We start from the raw sequence: 19,003 nt of genomic DNA on the forward strand, positions 1-19,003 counted from the left end.
CGACCTTGTACCCGGGAAACAAGGGGACGACAGGTGTCGCAACACCCTCTTGCTTCTCCATTTGAACACGTCTATCAGTGACCTAACGAAGAACGTCGATAGTTAAACGAAGGGGAATGTTCTTCATCGGCCTTCTAGTTGTTCTTCATCATTATCATCATCCTCTTCGTTCTCGTCCTCTCACCCCGACGGCTCTTCCGCCGCGATGAGACTTTCGAAATCGACTAGTCGCGTTCGATTCGTGCCACTCGCTTGCTGCTCACGGAGCATCGGCGTTTTCCGCGACGTGCAAAGGTCACCGCAACAGGCCGCGGCACAGCTACACTCTCGGGAAAGAAGACGCGAGTCACCGGCGCGTACTCTTACGAGGGGAGGTCAGGTAAGGTAACTGGTAACCCGGGTCTTCCCTCTTGCCTCTCACCTTCGCGTTTTATGTTGCAAACTAGTACTCGTCTTTAGTAATACTTGTTGGTACCGAGCGTACAAGCTTCTAGAAATCGTGCAGATACTCAAGGAGTAACGTCTGATCATTTGAATCCGGTTAATTTTCTTTCTAATCAGACTTTCATCTGTCGTAAAACATTCCTGAATGTTTGAATACGATATTCAGCAGTCAATTTATACTCCAAAAGTAAGATTCAACAAGAGATAAAAAAGACAAAAGAATACGTTAATTCGATAAGAAGGCGAGAAAAAACTTGCTGGACGACTTGGTTACTTCCACGTTTTAATATGAATGCTTCCTTTGCACCGTTTAAGTTTATCGTTACCGTTTATCATTTCTTCCAACATCTACATTGTTTATCCTAACTTGTTAAAGTAATGCTATTTATCCACGAGTTTCTTCTAACTTCAAAGTGATATTCGAAAGACTGCTTCACCCTTGACGGATAGTCACACGTTGTCTATCGAAGCAATGATGAGGTAGTGGAAGAGGGAGGATAAAAAACAAAGAAGAAACGGCGCTATATCGCGATGCAATCATCGCTCGTTCGAACGACGATGAATCTGCATTATTCAAAGGCACAGTGAACAGAATATGCTGTGGCAACGAATCTCTTATACGTAGCATAGAGTCGGCATCGTCATCCTCGTCCTAAACTACATTCTAACCATTTTGCAACCCCCCGCTGACCGAACGCTTTTTTCAATACCGATTACTATACCGATCGTACACGTTTGTGAGTATAAACAACAGCTAGGATAGGCTTTGATGTGTACGAGCGCGTGGGAACGCCTTTCAGATACGTTGCAGGTTTTTCTTTTCGTTTCTTCCCACGATTCAGCAATAATGAATTTTTTAAACGTGTATTTGCCCGTCGATAATGTATCAAAAATATTTCGACAAAAAAAAAAATATTTCACGGTGAATCTAATGCTACTTGCTGTACAACGCTTTTAAAAACACAGATCGATTGTATACGGAGGAAAGAAAAGGGATTAAATAAGGACACAACTAGATAACACGCTTTCGAGTATCGTGCCGATTTCTACGGAAATTTACGCGCAACAGCCGTATACCATGTAAAATATGAAACTCGCGTATCGTGTAGGATTGGTGATACCGGTGCAACAACTTTCTAGAGTATAGCGGAGCCAAAAAAGAACAACCGATACCAATGACGGTGGGTGCACACTCCGACTACCTGCTGACTAGTGGAAACGATTTCTTTGAGAATATCTGAAGTTACGCAATCGCCATACGATTGTGCATATTCAGCGTTTACAATACGGGACGGTCAGAATCGATTTCATAGAGAATTACTCGGGGGCCACGAGCTACGAGGCAACCGGGCATACCTATCTGTCCGCGACCCGTAAGGATTCGATTTGCGTGACGCAATGCCCGCGGCAGAATCTCCTCGCGCGGATTTTTCAACCGACCTCACCGAGCACGATACACCCGCTTGCTTTCACGCGCGATCGAAGCCACTCGTTTCGAGATCACCCTTTCCCCTAGCTAACATGACTTTATTGCTCTAAGATCTTGTATTAGTTACGTAATTCAACCTGCATTTAAAAAATCAGTGGATAGTCCAGTCCTCTTCTGAAGATACTAATAAAGAAATTGACTTATTAGAAAGAAATTAGGATATAAAAATATTATTACTTAAAGAATAAATAAATCTTGTAGGCAAGAATGAATCTGAAAGGAGCGAAATGGTTAATGAAAATCATTGAATGGCAGAGGCAAGCAACATTTTACACATCGGACGTTGTATCAGAACATAGTTGATCACATCTGTGATTATTATTTTATACAGCAGAATAATTCGTCCCAGGTGTTTTAATTCTAAATGAACACTGGTTGATCAGAACGTATGTATGTATATTAAGCTAAAACCCGTGATGCGGTCCGTGGATCTTCTCTCCTGTAAAAAGTGCTTCTTCTAGAAAATGCCAGTTTCCTCGCACACAGCAGCCAGTTATTGATTAATCGAGTTGTTGACTCCATGCTTACAGCGAGCTTCATCGAATGAGTCTTCCGATTGAATAGAACGCGTAGGTAGACCGAGGTATATACTTAGGGAAAGGACACAGGTGCCTCCTTTGAAGCACTTCCTCCTTTATATAATACGATTACGAGGTAAAACTAAGTTTAAAGTACTGTCGATGTTCGTGTCTTCATGTTGCGTGAGCATCGTCATTGATAACTCGCTCCTACCCGTTTAGTTCTCCAAGAAAGACACGAATTGAGTGAGTTTGTACAGCTGATCCTCGGTCAAACAGACCTCATGGGCGAGGTTACTCTCTTCTTTCTGAATCTTGCAAGGCTGCACCATCGTCCCATCTACGGTCCAACCTCTTTCGATGGCAACCCGACGCGCTTCTTCCAACGTTAAGCCCGTCATTGATGCGAACACGGTTAAACCCAATGACGAATAAGCCTTGGATATTAAGATAATTGCTCTTTCTCGAACATTATCTGAAAAACCAATCTAGAATTGATATCTCGATACAAGCGTCGAGACATTTTTTTCTGTAAGATTTGATATATAAAGATTCTTTGGAAAAAATTAAATAAAAGCTAGAAAAAATTTTCTTTAAGAAAATAATCATTTTCAAATAGATACATGGAGAAAAAAGCTTCAACTGATTGGAATAGTTCTTTGGTTATTTTTCTTGTTTATTCTACGACATATACCTTTTAAAGCAGCCATAATGTCAGAAACATCCTCACTCCACTCTGCATTAAGGGCCACGTGTACTGCAGGCCAATCTCTCTGCCACATACGTTGTCCTACCACCCATATCTGGCCAAGTTCTCCGTTTCCGCTTTTCAAGTCCGCTGGTATCCGCTTCCATAAGTATTTGGCGTTGCATCTGCGACGGCGATTTTTCGATCAAATAAAGACGGATCGAAATCTCACTCGTGCAGGTCTTATAAGGAACGAATTTGTGTCGTTGAAGTATTGTTAATAGTAAAAAGCCGAGTAAGAAGCGAAGTGTTTGTTACAAACTCTAAAGTAAAGAAATACGACGATATTCTTCTAAAGGATAAATTTTATGAACCATTGAAACATAAAAACATTATACTCTAAAGAGTTATTTATTAAAAAAAATAAGTTCATTCATAAAATTATGTATATGGTTAACAAACAACATACATATAATAAAATGGGATAAATATTGTATCATAAATTAGTAAGCTACGATAATAAATATGTAATTATTTTTCCATGATTTTTTACGCATGATAAAAGAATGCGTCATGCGATCAACAAACTCATAATTCATAAAACCGATTATGCATTTACACGAGATGTTCCCTAATAAAATATAAACACAATATATAAAGAAAATGGAATGGTAGGAAATGGTAGGTTAAGTAATATGTTCAACAAACCAAAAATTAGCAATAAAATATATATAAACGTATGCCATTAATCATATATCTACAAGGAAATGCAAATATATATACCTATACACAAATAAATAAGTAACAAATTTTTATTTTAATTATCGTTCAAGGAAATCATATATTTAAAAAAAGTTTGTATTTCGCAAGCATGAACACGAATTTGCAGATGGCGTCAGCACGATATATACAAACAATAATTTTATTACACAAACGTATAAGTACAACATGTTGCAAATTTGGATCATGAGATGTATGATATACTTAGATAAAATAAATTATCTTATTTTTGAGCGATATTTAAAAAATAAAGGAAGCAAAGTAACAAAAGTCATGTCGTACTCACAGATCATTTTGATAAAGATATACGGCTAATAATTGAGCATAAGTTTGTGGTGATGCAACTCCACCAGGCGCCTGCGAAAATGATATGCAATAAGTAAGTATATAATTTACTAATATTTCTGAAAAACGGAGCAATAGTCGGCATAACCTATGTTTGAACGCTGCTCAAGAAATATATTTACCTCCAATTCAGCTTTCTCTAATTCCTGGAGAAATTTATCCACTTCACTTAGCACCATGATGAAATTTCGTTATTTCCACAGAGAAAAAAACGATACTGAAACAATTGTGTTAAAAGTACGCGGCAACATTGAAATAATCAACGTCAAACAAGAAATCTAAACATCCGAAGACTGAATACAGGTTATATTGGCAATTCCTGTATTACTTCAATATAGATGGCAGTACTCGACAAGCCAACTTTTCAAATTATATTATGTAACTTCTAATTTAAAATTAATTTCTATTTAAACCCAAATACATTTTTTAAATCATAAATTTAGATAATTCAATTTATATAGATCATTTTAATTTTAGAATTATGTAATGAAGTTTAAAGCTATAAAACGTATTTAAATAATATGTATAACGAACTAGTTTCGAATCTTGTCTAAAAACTACCAATAGAACTTATTATTAAAAATTCTCGAATAACTGCATTGTTTTAAAATAAAAATATCGATATAAAACGTCATCATAAAAGTAAATCATGTCTTTCACTAGTAATTACGATTATATGTTACAATATTGTTTGCATAGCACTTGTACAAAATTCAAATAATAATATTTGTTGCTGCAAGGTTAGAAACCATCTAATGAGATGAATTTCTAAATTTTACTTAAATTCATATTTAATTCAAATTACATTATAAGTACATTATTGAGTTTTATTACAAAACTACAAACTACTCGGAATTTGTTTTGCTCCGTATCGATGTGAATAGGTATTTTATGGTACTTATGTAGCTGTATCTTATGGTCCGTTACGGGTATAATATTTCTATAGTCACGACTGTCATTGTGCTCGTGTTAGTGACTGTATACTGTATACAGCCAAATGACCATTGCATAAAATGTTATAAATACCAAACATAATAATTTGTTATTACTGATGCTGCAGTTTTTGTATTTCAGTACGACCGGCGAAGTGACATAAGCCTAACATGGCTACTGTTAAAGTAACCGAACAGAAGGTTATTCTGTGCGGGGAATACGGTGTTGGAAAGACTTCTATATTTAGACGTTTTGCGAACAATACTTTTGTAACGAGCAGCGATCGCAAGTCGACATTGGGTCTCGATAATATCGATAAAGAATATGTTGTTGAAGACAGACGAATACGAGTAACATGTTTATATATATACATATATATATATATACGTATATTTATATATATTCTGAACAATTTCACTTTTCCTCATATATATATTTTTATAAATAAATCATATATGTACATAGAAAATTTATTCTACATATATGATATACTGCTATTCACATTTATATTATACATTTAATTCTATTTTATATTCCAGTTGCAATTATGGGATACAGGTGGAATGGAAAGAGTTGCATCAGTAACATCAAGCTATTATAAATTTGCAGAAGCTGCTATACTAGTTTTTGCATTAGATAATTCAACATCTTTCCATCTTTTATCTCAACATTTGCTTGATATTGTCACATATGCTGAAAATGCAAAAATATTTCTGTGTGGGAATAAAAGTGATTTGGAAAGCACAGCTCCACAAGTTACAGATGCAGAAATGGAACAATTTTGGTGAGTTTAATGACAACCTAAGTGTTATGCAATATACATATATGCACATATTTGAAAAAAGCAATGTATTATTTGTTACAGTGAACAATGTCACAATTTAATTTCTGGTATATATAAGACATCATGTAAGACTGGAGAAGGCATACATGAAATGTTTGAAGATATAGCACAGCATTTAGTGGAAGCTAACAGATCACGCATGGAACTGCATGAAATGGACAAAGACAGATTTAAAATTTCGTATATTGATGAAGCTGCTGATCCATCATGTTTGTGCTAAATAATAAATATTAACAAGTGTATGATCCTGAAGCAACATTTTTTATAACTAGGATAACTCAATACACAGTAATAAAGTGTGAAGAGTAAAATTACTTTTTTATATCAAATAATGATAATGCCAAGATTTTCTATAAGGGAAAGCATCTTAAAATAAAAAATGGGAGGAGTAAAGGAAGTATTAGAAGAATTTATATACAATTGAAGTTAAATTTTAAAGAAGTCATGAAAGCAAAGAATTTTAAATAAACATTTATTAGATATTGAAAGATATTTTACTTAATTAGACTTAATCTATGTATATGACTCACAGTCAACATTGTACATTAGATCCACATAGTTGGAGCTGTGTAACAAAGCATCACTAATGCTGAGTCCATTTAATAGTTTTCAAATCAATTCCTTCTTCGACCATCTCCCATAATGGGCTACAAAATAAGCAATTCAAATATGTATTATTAAGTATGTATAACAACTAATATTTAAGGTCATATGTTCTTAATTATGAGAAACGTCCAGTAATAAATTTGTTCCCTCCGTTCTATTATGGCATCGCGCTTTTCGTATTCACCGCCAAATTTATATCAATAAGGTAATCCATCCGTGCTTTTATATTAAATAAATATATTATAATTAAATAAGATGTACCTCATTTCTCGAAGTCTTCTAACGTGTCGAATCGTATTTTCTGCAGTAAAATCAATTTCTTCGATAGTTGTAAAGCGACCAATACCGAATCTATATAGATAAATAAATATTAGGATAATTATGGCATTACAATATCATAAACATATTAATTTACCTGATACTAGAATGTGCTAGATCTTCTGATGTTCCAATTGCTCTTAAAACATAACTAGGTTCCAAACTTGCGCTAGTGCAAGCAGAACCACTGCTCAAAGCAACATTTTTTAGAGCCATTAATAGAGATTCTCCTTCTACATATGCAAAAGACAAATTTACACATCCAGGATACCAAGCTACTGGATCTCCATTATGTATAACATATGGTAAATTTGACATTATTTTATCAATCAACCGGTTTGAAAGTGTTGTGATATATTTGTGATCATACTAGTAAAAAAGAATAAATTTAGTTAAATATTAGTATATATATACATGTATACAGATATATAGTTTAAAATTAAAATTACCTCCATTTCTGTTTGTGCCAAATCACAAGCTGCCCCTAGGCCTACTGCTAAAGGTGTTGGAACAGTACCACTTCTCATACCTCTTTCTTGTCCACCACCACTTTGGATTGCTTCTACACGTACCCTTGGTCTCCTCCTCGCATATAATGCTCCAACTCCTTAAAATTTCATTCATAATAATTATATTCAATATAAGATATATAATAAAAGTTCATCTTGATGTACCTTTTGGACCATATATTTTGTGACCACTAATAGACATCAAATCAATATTCATAGCATTAACATCAATTGGAATTTTGCCAATTGCTTGGGCTGCATCTGTGTGAAAGAACACTTTCTTCTTTCTGTAAAATTGATAGCATTATTGAATTCAACATTTTTTTTAGTATTAGTTAATAATATCTTTTCTTACCTACAAATAGCACCAATTTCTTCGATTGGTTGTCGCACACCGATCTCATTATTTACCATCATAATAGAAACTAAAGAAGTAGTTGGCCTTATTGCATCTTCTAATTGATTAAGATCAATAAGACCATTTGCATTTACTGGAATATAAGTTACTTCAAATCCCTCTGCTTGCAAAGCTCTACAGGAATCCAATACACATTTGTGTTCCTACATTGACAAAGTTATATATAATGATAAATGCACAATAAGTTAATGTACAATAAGTAATAGTTCAATATAATTAACATACTATCTGAGTTGTCACAATATGATTCTTCCTTTCTTTGTAGAATCTTGCAACACCTTTAACAGCTATATTATTACATTCTGTGGCACCAGATGTAAATATAATTTCTTTGTTATCTGCATTTATTAAGTTTGCTATTTGCTATTTGGAATGAAATATTTGATTAGTATTTTGTCAGATTATGGCTCTTTGAAAAGAAACCATTGTGTTATATATGATACTAACTTTACGAGCAAGTTCAACAGCAGCTTCTGTTTCCCATCCATACATGTGAGTTCTGGAATGTGGATTTCCATAATATGCCGTAAGAAAAGGCATCATCTTATCCAATACTCGTGGATCCTATTTAATAATTGATTCAAATATCAAGAATTATATTGTAATTCATCACATCATATTTACCAGTGGTGTAGTTGCTTGAGCATCTAGATAAAGTGCCCTGCCTTCTGAAGGTCCTCTTTTGTACTCATCTGAGATAACAGCTACAATTCAATCATAATATTCACATACAAGAATTAACGAAATATTAAAATAACACAAAATTCAATAATCCTTACATTCATATTCTGTAATCTCTGATAAATTTTTACTATTAACATGCACTGCACGGCATTCTTTGATACGACTTAAAGAGTGTAACAAGCTCCTTGCCGGCCGGAACATATTAATTCTTATAAAAACACAAATTTATGTCAACTATCTTCTATTTTCATAACACATGTTCTAATCACCGATAACCTAACTGTATTACTGAATAGTTTTGTTTCCAAATTACATCTAATCGATCTAGCTACATTTACAGAACTTATGTAAATGTACATACATATGTAAATTGTAACTGTTAATTGCAAATGCAATATACTTAATAACTTTTTCTGACAAATCTATAATTTATTAGTTACTGATTTATGTGTACGTACACCTACGCTATGCAACTAATACATAAAATGGTGCAACATTGTTCTCAGTATATGTACATATACTAGAGAGGTTCCTCTCTGCATATTTAGAGATAGTGTGAACCGCTACTTATGAATCACAAGTGAATCGATTACGTTCATTCCCAATCAGAATGATTTTTCACAGTGATTTGTAATTTTTTGTGATCGTTTCTGATTGGTGAACAACATAACTATTCTTTGCACGTATCACATAACTTGTATATTAATATCTTTTATATTATTTTTCATATTAACAATATCAAATGAATATTACGATTTTACAATCGAAGGGAAAAATTAATATTTTACTCTTTAGGATACTAATGTATCTGTAAAGAAAAGAAAATTGAATTATTCTTCATTTTTAATATTAAATAAAGTAAATTTATGATATATGTATGAAGAAAACGTAACGTATTTAAATATAACGTTTAAATTAACATTACGTACAGATATTTTTGTGTAAGCTACGTTAAGGTATTTTATAAGAAATAATTCAATCAAAATCAAAAATTACAATCACAGTGAACAAATTCATTCAAAATAAAAAAGTCACGATCACAGTCGTGAATGAAGTTAGATCACGACCATGATCGTGATTCCGCAATCATTGTTAGTGATTTTGCATAAATATTTCCATTTGCATATATACTGCATATACATATAATAATTTGGAAATATATTAACATTTTATATGTAAAATATCACTTTCCTTACGAAAGTGGAGTTAGATATAAGTATCTAAATGAATGAAAAAAATGATAAAAAACGGTTTATTAAATACAATAAATATACAAACTAATCGTATTGATTTGAGTATTTCTAGAATTACAAAATATAATTTAATTTGTATGTAAAAATGTCTGACAAGTAAACGTAAGAGTACAAAATACAGGCAGCAATGTAATATAAATGTATTGAAATAATCATAATCGTAAAATACCGATTAGTCGGCAATCATTCATGTAGGAAAATTACTGACGATCTTTCGATAAATTTAATGAATCACCAATGTCACCACCCTGAGGTTGTTGTTGCTTTTTATGTATTGTGGTCATATCCAACATCCCACCAAATTCAGATTTAGAAATTGATAGATCTTCAGTTCCTTGATATTCATTTGATCGATTGAGTTTTGCGTTATCGTTTTGTATTTCCATCTTTTTTCTATCAGTTGTGTAGTCCTCTGGAGTTGCAGAAAAATTTCTACAAGATTCTGAAGATCCAATAGTTGCTTTGAATGGCGACTGGATAGGATCAACCATAGCAAAATCATTTGATTTTCGTTCGTTCGATTCGATATCTCTCGCAGGAGAGATTTTACCAATTGGGCCAAACAAATTTGCAATATTACGCATATATGCAGATGGTGACGGCGATGACGTTCTCGCAAAATCTGGTATAGGAAAACCAGAAAGCTTTGCCAAATCCGCTGTAGAAAAATTAGCTAATTTTGATAGGTCTGAAAATTTAGAAATTTGCTGTGTTATATCGGCTAAAGGAAAATCAGGTGTTGTGGATGACCGCGTTTTATTGATACTAATATCTGTTCCGAGAGGATTAGATACTTTCGAAAAATCAGTTGGCGCAAAATCGTAATCGCATTTAGTATTTTTTACAGAAACTGTAAGTTCCCCGGATTGAAAGCTGGGCATCACTTCTGATGGTGATATATGTTGCTTAGATGTAGAGTTTCCATCCTTTATTTGCGTGATGGATGTGGTGTCTGTAGTTATAATATCCTTTTTAATATTATCTCTAGAAGTAGATGGTTGCATTACAAAAGGTTTTGATGTAGGTGTAATTATTGAACCATCAGGCTTGAAGTTCACAGGTGTAAGGAAGACAGCTGCATTATTAGGTGCAAGACCAACCCCTGGCGGAACTGAGGGAACAAGTGATTCTGATACTGGTACCAGAGGGAATTTCATAGCCAGAAATTCCGGTGATGTCCCATCTTCGGAGCCAGGACAAATCATTTCTCTAATTACATCCCAGTACGTACCGTTCGATCTATTACGACCGGGTAACTTGGACGCTAAAGAACACTTCAGATATCGATATATTTTATTATTGTACTCATATTTCAATCTTATTTTTATATACTTACTCTTAAACGTTCAAGATAAGTCGTATTATTGTTAAAGTTGGTAGTAAAATCAATACCTCCTTCACTTCTATAATATTCTATGCATCTTCTCTGAAATAATAGACATAAAGATGTATTAATTGTCTTGACTGGATTATTAATTGAATAGAACTATGCAAATGCTTACAATTTCTTCTAATGTATCCTGAGAAAGAAAGTGTTCTTGAGATAATGTATAACTCAAAAGCATTGGTCTTGGATATTCATGAGGCCGATTTTCTGGAGGCGGTAAAGACCAGAAAACATTAAAATTTGACTCATAGCAACTGCCATCTGTATTATAAGGAGCTGAAATCCATCATTTTGAATTCATTGGACGTAATCACAAGATTTTAAACAATAAATAATATTTTGTCAAAGAAAACATACAGCATATTAAACCTACGCATGGTGTGTAACCATTATCACTAGGTCCTTTCATTTTTATTTGATAATCTAATTGAGAATCAACATCCCTCAAGGAAGGGGAAGCATGAGATCTAGGATGAGAATGATACCATCCAACTAAAGTCACACGTTTCCATTCCATTGCCCTTGCAATTTCAGCTTCAACTGCAGCTGCAGCTGATTTATCTTTACCAGAATATCGACATGGAAAGGCAGTTGTTATAGATAGATCTATTATATTGGAAAAAGTAAGTTTTAGTAACAAAATGTGTATTTAACTTACATTAAACATTACAGAAATATTTACTGTGTGAATTAATATCCCAATGGCCACCTAAATAGCCACAAACTTCTTTATCTGTTAAATGACAATGCAAATCTACTAACAAAGCTGCAGTAGTTGTTATAGTAACTAAGAAAGGTTGTATTTTGCCAAGTGTGCTAAAAGATGTAAGCTCTACCATTGTACTCATATCCCTGAAACATAAGTAATTATTAGTAATGTAAGGAATTTTCTTGTCTTGTATTATTCTCTTACATGGCATGGCTTCTTATCCCAAGGTTAGCATGTTTTACTGGTACTCTTACTACTTGTATTAAAGGACTTGTTTGAACCTTTTCAGGACTTTCCTCCATAGGTTCTGTAATTGTTGTTGTTTCCATTTCTTCCTCTTGATTTCTTAGAAAGTAAAGTGTAATAACTTCAGGCCATGATTATTGACTATAAACTGCACTACATTGTAAGTTTATAGTAGATAAAAATTAGTCAAATAATAAAAAAATTCTTTAAACAGTGCATTATTGTAATCATATTATGGTTAAAAACCTAACCAATTGAAGCATTTATTGTTATTATTGAATATTGATAAAAGAATAACACTAGTTACTCTTTGCTAGTTATAAAAACACCCTAAGCAATTAATGGAGATATATATGTGTCAAGGTTGGTATTAAAACGAATTTCAAGATTTGGAAACTTTACAGCTTACTATAATTTATATATGGATACTACAATTAAATGCTGAATAAATTATGTATTAAGTATTTTTGTATTAAGTTTAATAAAATGATTTATTTACAATATATACTTACGTAATTTTTGCACGTAGCATGCAGTAGGTTTATGGAGGGTAGAAAACATATTACAAAAGATAAAAAATTACATAATTTCATAGTAATAAATAAGTGAACAATAATAAGGCACCTCTTAATTCTTAATGAGTATTTTACCTACAATTTTAAGTTATTACAAAATTGTTTATGCCATCGCATTTGTATAAATGTAGTTAAAAATAGAATCGTTCGTTGTATTACAAAATGAAGTTATAAATATTAAGTAAAAAAATACTAATACTGTATATAAAAATTGTGATTAGTTTACATTGTTTGATTTTTTGGCACTACAGTACTAACAGTATACTACTCTAAAAATATTACTTTTATGCATACTATAAAAATTTTTAAATTGACACAAAGTTGTATCCATTCACATGTGGGGTCTACATTCTCTGGTCTGGTTCTTGACAATAATCATAAATAGGTATCTCTGGTGGTTCTTCTATCATAAGTTTGGGAGCACAACTTCTTGTTGCTGCTACTACACATAATGTCACAGCTGAAGCAGCAGCTACATGCCAAGAAAACACCAAAGCAATACCTTCTGGTAACATTGGCACTGTATGATACACACGAACTACATGTGCTATCCAACCACCATGGAGTAATGTTGTACAACCTCTTAGAAGTTTTAATTCGGGCCATACAAGTTCTAAAGAAATAGACAAAGATGTTGTCCATACTATTAGTGCTAAAATTTTATCAACTAATGCATTGCTTCCAACACTTCCCCATAAGAAAAGAAATCCTTCTATGAAGAAACTTTGAGCAAGGGCCAATTTAACTAATCCTTCGCTCACATTATGTGGAAAATAAAAATTTAAAACATCAACCAGGCCAGAGAATGCAAAAAATAAATAGATTGTAGCAAGTACAACTTTTGGTGAAACAGTTCCAACTTGTTGCAGACCACCAGTTATTGTACCAGCTAATCCTACAGCAGTCGCTATTAGTTTTAAACTTCCCTCTATAGGATGTCTGTGTATAAGTCTTTCACATTTTTCTATAAGTCTTAGTCCCTTTGTTGTATGTGGATCATCTCTAGGTCTTAGAGATACCCAATACTTAGCATATTCGTAACACCACTTTAGGCCAAAGGTATAAAATATAAAGCCGGTGAGAATACAAGGTAAATAGCTATCCATGGAGTATATGTAAAATCGACTTCCTGTTTCTTGATAGTAATCTGTAAAATATATGAAATCTGTAGAACTGCTGAAAAAGTAAATTGTTCATAAAAAATATACTTTTTGATCTAAGTAAAGAATCTGAGAAAGAAGACAATAAAAATATATTTAAAATAGACACTTATTGCTAATTACTCACTGTATATAATATCCCTATGCAATCACATATAAAATTTATACCCTGGATGTTTTTCAGAATGAATGCAATTTTCGAACGTAGTTCGTGAAAAATTATATTATTCGAACGACGCCTCGATCTATTGAGCTGAATTTACAAATCTGTATACATGCATTTCATAGGTTGAAAGAAACGTCGGAAGAAAGCTAAGAGGCTAATTTATGAATATACAACATAAAAATTCACACATTAATGCTCCTAATTAGCTTTTTTTTCAAACAAAAAATTTAAGTAAAAAATCGAGACATGGACTCTGGAACTATGACCACCTAGCGATGAATCGATGGAACTACTCTTTTTGGAACGAAATGAAAAAATCAAATTTCTTGGTATATAATGAGAATTGTTGAATTATCCAGGAATTGCATTAAAGCTTTAACTCCCAGAAATCTTCTTTGTATAGTATCGAGTCCGATTTCCTACGTAAGTATGTAGTTAATTAATTATATGTAATTACTGTAAACCACGGCGCAAATGGCTTTTTTGGACAAAGTTGTGCCATCTAACGGTACTAATTACTGTCCTTGAGTCAATGCCAACTAATAATACATTTTCTTACTGGTAGATGACACCACCATGTTCCAAAAAAGTTCATTTTGCACTATTTTACTAATCACTTATGTTTTCGAAATATGAAATATTTTCATAAATAAGATAGATTATGCATATGGATTTTAACATATTATATATCAATACAAAATTCAATTCTGTGTTGTCTCACATTGTATAACGATAGTGCAGATGTAATTACTACTGTTTCTCCAAGAATATTATTTTATATCAAATTAAAAGATTTCATTGTTATGTTCCTTTTTCATCAATCAATTTTGTTTATTAAATTATGAGATGCATATTTATTTTTTAAACGCAGATATCCGCATTTTGAAGCCATCAATTCTATCTGTTTTGTTCCTGTTCCTGTTCCTGTTCTTGTACTTATTACAGTTTATTAGAATTTCAATCTTTATCATTACTAAAGCTTCAAACTTGATAAAGTTTCATCCTTTACTACTTGAATCTTTTGAAACAACCAACTATGTTATTAACAACAATTATAATATTTCATGTCTTGTTACAGATTTCTTACAGTCTGCATTTCTTCTTATTCTCTGTGAAGAACCTAATAGTAGTTCAAAAGCCACTAGAATGTAAGTATCTCTGCAATTGTATTCTCCATAGTTTGCCTAGACAATTATTAATTAAGAAGAAAAATTTGATTAAAAGTAGGAAGTTTGAAAACTGTAATCTTATGTTAAAGTAAAATCTAAAAGATATAAGATATAAAAATATATAATTATAAAATGAAAATTTCTTATATACTTAAAAAATTAATAAAGCAGGGTCCCACATAGAATTGTAATTAGGTTAAGACTTTATTTAATTTTTAAGTTTTAGATCTTCAGGAGTTTTAATCAGGATTTTCAGTTCCTCACGTCAATTTTTTTTCAAAGCTCTTTTGTCGATCTTAAGCAGCGATTAAAAGGAAAATTAATCTGAAGATGAATTAATTTTAGACCTTTTTGCGTAAAAACGGGATGAGCAGGTCGTGTATACGGTGAGTCTCCATTCATATCACCCCTACCGGTGAAACCCGGACAATCAGTATTATTTGATATATAATTACTAATTGTATCACTATGCAGATAAGCAATTAACTGTACAACTATAATTATTAATTATATGGCAAATAATATAAGCAATTGGCTACGATCGCGTGATTTCATAGCAAAATTTAGTTTTGATTCCAACCACTACTAGCGTTGTGATCCTTTTCCGTATTAAATCGGTAAAGTCGAGAATGATATTAAAATTAGAATAGATTTCTCTCGGAGAAGTTGAATTACAAGTCTATTCTACATTTCATCCATATTGTTTTATATCTATTGAATGAGAGATACTCGAATAATTAGTGATATTTCTTTCGAGATATATGGTACTTTAAATAAAGACATCATATATCATCGATTGGTAAAAGTAAATGAATGATTGTAATATCTGTTAGGATTCAGCTTAGATCGCGCCACTTCACTCCTTTTTTGTTACTAATTTTTCTTAAAATATATTCACACACACAAATAACGTTCTAGATAAATGAAAACTGCAGCTATTCCAACTTTCTGCCCACTGATTTTCATCAAGTTTTTATTTTACAAAAATCCCTGAGCACTCAACAGCCTACGTTGCGTATGCATTTAATACATACAGAAGAATGTTAGGCGATACGATTTTTCAAACAAATTGGTTTCGTAAGTTTCATTTCAGATCGATACATGATTCCAGGGAATATCGATACGCTTTTCGAAATTCAAAGCCCGTTTGCAGATGGTATTGCCGTGACTCTGGAACAGCCTTTCATGTACGTTTCAATTATCGTTATGTAAATTGACTCAGTTTTGTGCTGTGTGTTCTGCATAGGATGAGCATGAACACGTCGGAGCCTTCAGGGTCTACTGATGCGTGTGCAGGGGATACCAATTGGGTAAAGTTAAGATCCCCCGATTTTTGACTTTCGACGAAGAAACAAAAATATCGGGCTCGAATTAATTTACCTAAGCAATAAATTCTGAAAAAGATGTGACTACCACAAACAATAATAGATGGTTAATAGATGGATTAACGCGTGTAAATGTTAATGAGTAATTTCGGACGGGTCGCGCATACGACATAACCTATTTTAGGGTTTACTCCAAAAGGATAAGCCCAAGGCGGATTATCGCAAGTGGTCCTGTCGCATCTGTCATATACAACGCGTTATTATTCCATTTCTATACGTGTCTCGCTGTTTCTCCCTTTCCTATTGCCGGGATCATGCTCTATCGATCCGAATCGCCGTGTAATCTCGCAATCGGATTATCTCGTGGAACCATGAACGAAACCGAATCGTTGTGTATCGACGAACACACTGGCCCGATAAATACATGTTTCTTAATATAGGTGAAACGAGATAACAAGGAAATAGATGAGGGATCGACGGTACAGAAAGAAAACCGTTTGGTACAGATCATCACCGTTCCTCTTAACCAACGACAATATCCTTCATGCGGCAGTGTTTGATTTGAAAGTGGTAGTTCAATCTTGATCCGTGGAAAGCCGCAGACTTGTCGCGCCGTAAGAAGTATAGCACAACACGTTTTTTCCATTTTCATTTGTCGAAACGGTAAAAAGGGGGCGGGGTGGGAGAGGGTGGGGGCATTGGGGGTGCAATTCATATTTGTCCGTAGGCAGCAGCGGAATTGCACCTTTAATCAAGATTTCTACCAATTTGCGAGCGCCGACGGCGCGAAGACAAAGCCTATTGTTGCCGTAACTGGTTGGGGCTTCAAGTGTTCCAACGCAACGGCGAGAGTCCGATGCGCGTATATACCGGGTGTACGTCCAGATGTAATCATAAAATTGTACGATTGATCGATCGGAAGGTACAGTATTCTGAGATCTGGTTGAAATATTTTCTAACATTATGGACAATGTAAATCATATCACCAAACTACATACGATATATATATATATATATATATATATATATATATATATATATATACATATATATATACATATCAGCAAAAGAATTCTCGTATACATAATTTTGTCTGATTCGATCGATTATTGAGGAAATAGTCAAAAACGTTGAAGAATCGATAGTTTGATACAAATGAAAAATACGAACACAGTGTATCTGGTAGTAGTATCCGCTAAATGGTCTTAAGGTTGAATCAGATAGATTCGTTTGGAATTTGAGCAATCAAGATACGTCAGAGAGTACACCCGTTATTTCCAGAACATACATGCGCCTTCGCTGGTCTCTGTTGGGCCGGGAGTTGAGAAGAGTATTCTGGAGCGGAGGCTGACGCTCAGGGACTGCCAAGCTAGTCGCTTCGCATCCCAGAAGTCCCTACCCCACCGTTTGCTTCCGGCTAAGCCCGTTGCCACCGCGTCCCAAGCAACTTGAAGCCACTCGTACTTCTGTTTGTGTTTGCTAATTGTGAATTGTCTACTTCTTGCCGGTGGCCCGCGTGTACGCCGCCGCGCAGATAGAGAGAAAAGGAAGAAAGAAGACGAACGGAAAAAAAGGAAGCTAGAAAGTAGAGAGAGGGTAGTTCCCTGAGCTGGAGTAAAAGAGACCGATGGGAGATAGGAAGAGAGAGAGGAAGAGAGAGAGAGAGAGAGAGATCGTACGTGTGTAGAGTAGGAATACAAGCCGCATGCGAACCGAGACGAAGTGAGCCTAGCTGCAAACATATCGTCTACGGAATGCTCAGACTGAGGAAAAACCATCCCTCTTCCATCCCCCGTAGGCAACATAGCTCGGTTCACTACTATCCCTTCATTCCTTACACCCACTAGCGACGACCACTCCTCACCCCTGAGTCCTCCGTATTCCCTTTTCCCCTCAGACACTCGAGTTTACCTCACTAGTCACTGCTTACATGAGTACTACCCACCAAGAGGCACCCGCGAGCAAGAGGGTACCAATTTTTAGTCATCTTTTTCGTCTCTCTATCCCTCGAGGTGACGTGACGCTATGGCCTCTTGCGTTTTCAGTACGACGAATACTTTTTACCGTCAAAGTCCGACATTTTGTTCGTTTGGAACGCGACTAATCTAATCGAAAGTCGATACTTCTCGAAGAATCTATCTCTGATAAAAAGAAGAAAAAAAAACAGACCGGTATAATTGAGCCAACTTGACCGATCATCCCCTTTGGCGGGTGATAATGAGTCTATTCTCGATGTCCCTACGGTCGTATCGCCCCGTCGCGAATAAAACGAAATCGTGACGCATTGTAAGGAAAATGTGTTGGCACACACCCTCCGTCGGCTGCTGCCGAACTGCTCGGTCGAAATATACGCAGTCTCTCCAGAGACGAGGGACATATTGTTTGGTTCAGTAATTCCTCACGTTATTTCCCGTGTTTGCTTTTTATCATTGTAAAC

The 19,003-nt window shown here is 34.2% G+C and overlaps 5 protein-coding genes across 13 annotated transcripts; 1 reads left to right on the forward strand and 4 right to left on the reverse strand.

Annotated features, from left to right (window-relative positions):
• Window positions 1-2,182: 2,182 nt before the first annotated feature.
• On the reverse strand, window positions 2,183-4,567 carry LOC122574062 (COP9 signalosome complex subunit 8). Its single transcript, XM_043741161.1, has 4 exons — window positions 4,387-4,567; window positions 4,206-4,276; window positions 3,146-3,324; window positions 2,183-2,926 (listed from the first exon to the last, which is right to left on the reverse strand). The coding sequence occupies exons 1-4, from the start codon at window positions 4,441-4,443 to the stop codon at window positions 2,670-2,672; spliced, it is 564 nt and encodes a 187-aa protein (XP_043597096.1). The 5' UTR covers window positions 4,444-4,567; the 3' UTR covers window positions 2,183-2,669.
• LOC122574061 (ras-related protein Rab-6.2) lies at window positions 4,145-6,352 on the forward strand. 2 transcript variants are annotated; one of them, XM_043741160.1, is made up of 4 exons: window positions 4,145-4,298; window positions 5,339-5,547; window positions 5,737-5,981; window positions 6,063-6,352. In XM_043741160.1, the coding sequence occupies exons 2-4, from the start codon at window positions 5,368-5,370 to the stop codon at window positions 6,259-6,261; spliced, it is 624 nt and encodes a 207-aa protein (XP_043597095.1). In that variant the 5' UTR covers window positions 4,145-4,298; window positions 5,339-5,367; the 3' UTR covers window positions 6,262-6,352. The 2 variants fall into 2 exon arrangements, with proteins under 2 accessions (XP_043597095.1, XP_043597094.1); XM_043741159.1 differs by lacking the exon at window positions 4,145-4,298 and having other exon boundaries at window positions 5,200-5,547.
• Window positions 6,353-6,496: 144 nt separating this feature from the next.
• LOC122574059 (cysteine desulfurase, mitochondrial) lies at window positions 6,497-9,066 on the reverse strand. 4 transcript variants are annotated; one of them, XM_043741151.1, is made up of 11 exons: window positions 8,938-9,066; window positions 8,672-8,784; window positions 8,517-8,584; window positions 8,340-8,456; window positions 8,118-8,255; window positions 7,830-8,035; window positions 7,640-7,761; window positions 7,415-7,572; window positions 7,063-7,334; window positions 6,909-6,998; window positions 6,497-6,688 (listed from the first exon to the last, which is right to left on the reverse strand). In XM_043741151.1, exons 2-11 carry the CDS (start codon window positions 8,775-8,777, stop codon window positions 6,625-6,627), a joined length of 1,341 nt encoding a protein of 446 aa, XP_043597086.1. In that variant the 5' UTR covers window positions 8,778-8,784; window positions 8,938-9,066; the 3' UTR covers window positions 6,497-6,624. The 4 variants fall into 4 exon arrangements, with proteins under 4 accessions (XP_043597086.1, XP_043597084.1, XP_043597085.1 ...); XM_043741149.1 differs by having other exon boundaries at window positions 8,517-8,596; window positions 8,938-9,064; XM_043741150.1 differs by having other exon boundaries at window positions 8,672-9,066.
• A 746-nt stretch (window positions 9,067-9,812) lies between these two features.
• LOC122574058 lies at window positions 9,813-12,821 on the reverse strand. Its single transcript, XM_043741147.1, has 7 exons — window positions 12,684-12,821; window positions 12,130-12,270; window positions 11,899-12,068; window positions 11,574-11,822; window positions 11,332-11,492; window positions 11,166-11,255; window positions 9,813-11,103 (listed from the first exon to the last, which is right to left on the reverse strand). Exons 1-7 carry the CDS (start codon window positions 12,701-12,703, stop codon window positions 10,030-10,032), a joined length of 1,905 nt encoding a protein of 634 aa, XP_043597082.1. The 5' UTR covers window positions 12,704-12,821; the 3' UTR covers window positions 9,813-10,029.
• Window positions 12,799-15,820, reverse strand: LOC122574060 (transmembrane protein 45B-like). Of its 5 annotated transcripts, XM_043741158.1 has the most exons (4): window positions 15,589-15,820; window positions 15,160-15,256; window positions 14,034-15,090; window positions 12,799-13,893 (listed from the first exon to the last, which is right to left on the reverse strand). In XM_043741158.1, exon 4 carries the CDS (start codon window positions 13,850-13,852, stop codon window positions 13,091-13,093), a length of 762 nt encoding a protein of 253 aa, XP_043597093.1. In that variant the 5' UTR covers window positions 13,853-13,893; window positions 14,034-15,090; window positions 15,160-15,256; window positions 15,589-15,820; the 3' UTR covers window positions 12,799-13,090. The 5 variants fall into 5 exon arrangements, with proteins under 5 accessions (XP_043597093.1, XP_043597091.1, XP_043597090.1 ...); XM_043741156.1 differs by having other exon boundaries at window positions 14,034-15,256; XM_043741155.1 differs by having other exon boundaries at window positions 14,034-15,256; window positions 15,393-15,820.
• Window positions 15,821-19,003: the final 3,183 nt, after the last annotated feature.

Source organism: Bombus pyrosoma, linkage group LG13 (assembly GCF_014825855.1).
Source record: "Bombus pyrosoma isolate SC7728 linkage group LG13, ASM1482585v1, whole genome shotgun sequence".
NCBI lineage: Eukaryota > Metazoa > Arthropoda > Insecta > Hymenoptera > Apidae > Bombus > Bombus pyrosoma.